General features: G+C 45.9%; 1 protein-coding gene across 1 annotated transcript; it reads left to right on the top strand.

Annotated features, from left to right (window-relative positions):
* The first annotated feature begins 234 nt into the window (after positions 1–234).
* On the top strand, positions 235–2,133 carry gas1a (growth arrest-specific 1a). Its single transcript, XM_043245098.1, has one exon. The coding sequence runs from the start codon at positions 806–808 to the stop codon at positions 1,586–1,588; it is 783 nt and encodes a 260-aa protein (XP_043101033.1). The 5' UTR covers positions 235–805; the 3' UTR covers positions 1,589–2,133.
* The last annotated feature ends 261 nt before the right edge of the window (positions 2,134–2,394 follow it).

The raw sequence follows: 2,394 nt of genomic DNA, 5'->3' as shown, positions 1-2,394 counted from the left end.
GCATTCATACAGAGTCACAAAATCAACTGTGATGCTGCCCGGGAACGCACGTCCTACATATTCTACAAAGTCTGAGAAAAGACTGTATAGTCGGGCTTTCTAACCCACGTTCTGCTCTGAGGTAATCCAAACCTTTTGGAGAGAGACCATTCCTGACCCATCACGCCCCACCCCCATTCTCCCGCCCCTAACTTGACGTCGAGCTTTGCAACAACAAACGCTCTGACCAATAGGAATCCCTAAAACTTCCGCAGGAGTAGAATGGATAAAGCAAACTAGAGGGTCAGAAAGGGGCCAGTGTGTGAATTTGAATGCCGTGTTATTATCTGTTCGCGTCCCGATGCGTAGTTAATGACGGACGACAAGCGCACGTAGAATGTAGAAGTTTAGAAGTTGGGTCGGGAAAAGCGCGATGTTGGTGGCTCGCGAGCGCATTCGGATGTGAGCGAGAGACGCGAGAGGACGAGCTCGTGAGCTCCTCGCTTCTGCCCACAAGAAAGAGAAGAGGTGGAAGGAGGAATCACCGCACTGTCACACGGACGCGAACCGGGAAGATGGAATGAACAACCCGTTTGCTGGAAATAGCACTTCTCGTAATTCAGGCTTCTTTTTAAGAACATGGATTACAGGAAAATGTCTTTATAGATTCGCCGCAATCGTGGAACAAACTTTTTCTTTTGGATGGACCTTGCAAACATGATCTGAGCCGGGGGGATTTTTTCTTCCCTCACTAGATGCAATGGAAATATGAAATATGCATGCTTAAAACTGACCTGACGCCAGTCAAACGATTACAGTCTTCGATATGGCAACTCGTGCAGGTTTGGTTCGTGGCGCGCGCACGTTCATTTGGCCTTTCGCTTGTGTGCTTGTGTGTTTTAGTTGTTTTTCCATCGCCTCATCCAACCACCACGGCCATCGGTTGATCTGCTGGCAAGCGATACTCAACTGCCAGTCGGAGCCAGACTGTCATTACGCTTATGACCAATATTTGCACGCCTGTGACTCGATACTGAGTGGCCAGAGGAAGAAATGTCCCAGTCACTGCATCTCGTCGCTGGTGCAACTCAACCTGACCAAAAGCGGCCCGGCGCTGGAGGACTGCAGCTGCGCCTCGGACCCCCGCTGCCGGGAGATCAAGCGAGCCATCGAGCCGTGTTTGCCCAAAACCAGCAGCATGGGTTGCACCGAAGCCCGGCGCCAGTGCGAGAGGGACATCCAGTGCCGAAGCGCCATGGGCGATTATTTACTCCACTGCGGGAAACTCTTCAGCGGCTCCAGCTGCTCGAACCCGTGCCGCAATGTCATCGCGTACATGCGCAAACTCCCCAAAGCTCAACTCCTGGATACTTGCGTCTGTGACGGCTCAGAGCGGACTATCTGCGAGTTCATCAAAAACAGCATGAAAACGCTTTGCTTTGACTCTCCCCCCGTGGATGAAGAAGGCTCCAGCGGGTTGGACGATGATGAGCCCGATGATGATTATTACTCAGAACCAGAGCCCACGAGGAACACAGGTTCTGCTTTTGTGGCATGTTCTGTTTTGACTGTGGTGGCATCCATTTTGGCTCTAGTGCCGCTTCCTTGATCACTTTGAAGTCGAGTTAATGATCCGCTCCAACGGCTGTTCGGGAATAGTGCATTTTGTCATTTTTTCTCCTGTTTTCCAGTTCGTTTATGGCATGCTGTTTGCACATTTGTTCCTTAAAACGAGCTAGTTTTTATTTTTATGCGTAGCAAGCAATCCAATAGTGACTATCATTTTCACATTTTATGAAGTGTTCATTAGGTGCTACTACTGCTTTTTTAGGATACTAGTGGCTTTGCCAGTAGTCAGTAGTATCTATCCCACTTTTTCCTCTAGCAGACTTTTTTTTAAATCTCACTAGTTGCTAATTACGTGAGAAAAAATATTAAATGACAAAAAAAAAAATACAGAAAGTTTACCAGTATGTATGTTCAGTTGAAAAACCTGAATAGATTCTAATAACTTTGAATAGTTTGTGAACCACAGCTCCCCATAGAAATGAATGGCAAAAAAATAGACAATGTAATATAAATGAATTATTCACCGGACTAATCTGGAATAGTGACTAATAGCAGAATTACAAGTAACTACAAATTTCTGAAAAATACAGTAAATCGAAGACAATAGCATTGTTGGATTACTTGCTAGCAAGTACCAGTAATATAAAAATAAAAACTATTTCGCCTTAAGGAATAAGTGTAAACGCAGCTTGACGTGATTTTCTCCAAAGAGTACAAGTTAAGCTTTGTGTGACACTGAGGTGCAGTTCTTATCCGGAAATTGTCACATTGTAAATGTGTTTTGATTCACTATGCAGATTTACAGTTACAGATTCGGCCCAGGTGAACGATGCCTTGCCTAATGAA

The sequence above is a fragment of the Puntigrus tetrazona genome, chromosome 7, assembly GCF_018831695.1.
Source record: "Puntigrus tetrazona isolate hp1 chromosome 7, ASM1883169v1, whole genome shotgun sequence".
Lineage (NCBI taxonomy): Eukaryota > Metazoa > Chordata > Actinopteri > Cypriniformes > Cyprinidae > Puntigrus > Puntigrus tetrazona.
This window is presented reverse-complemented; position numbering and strand designations above follow the sequence as displayed.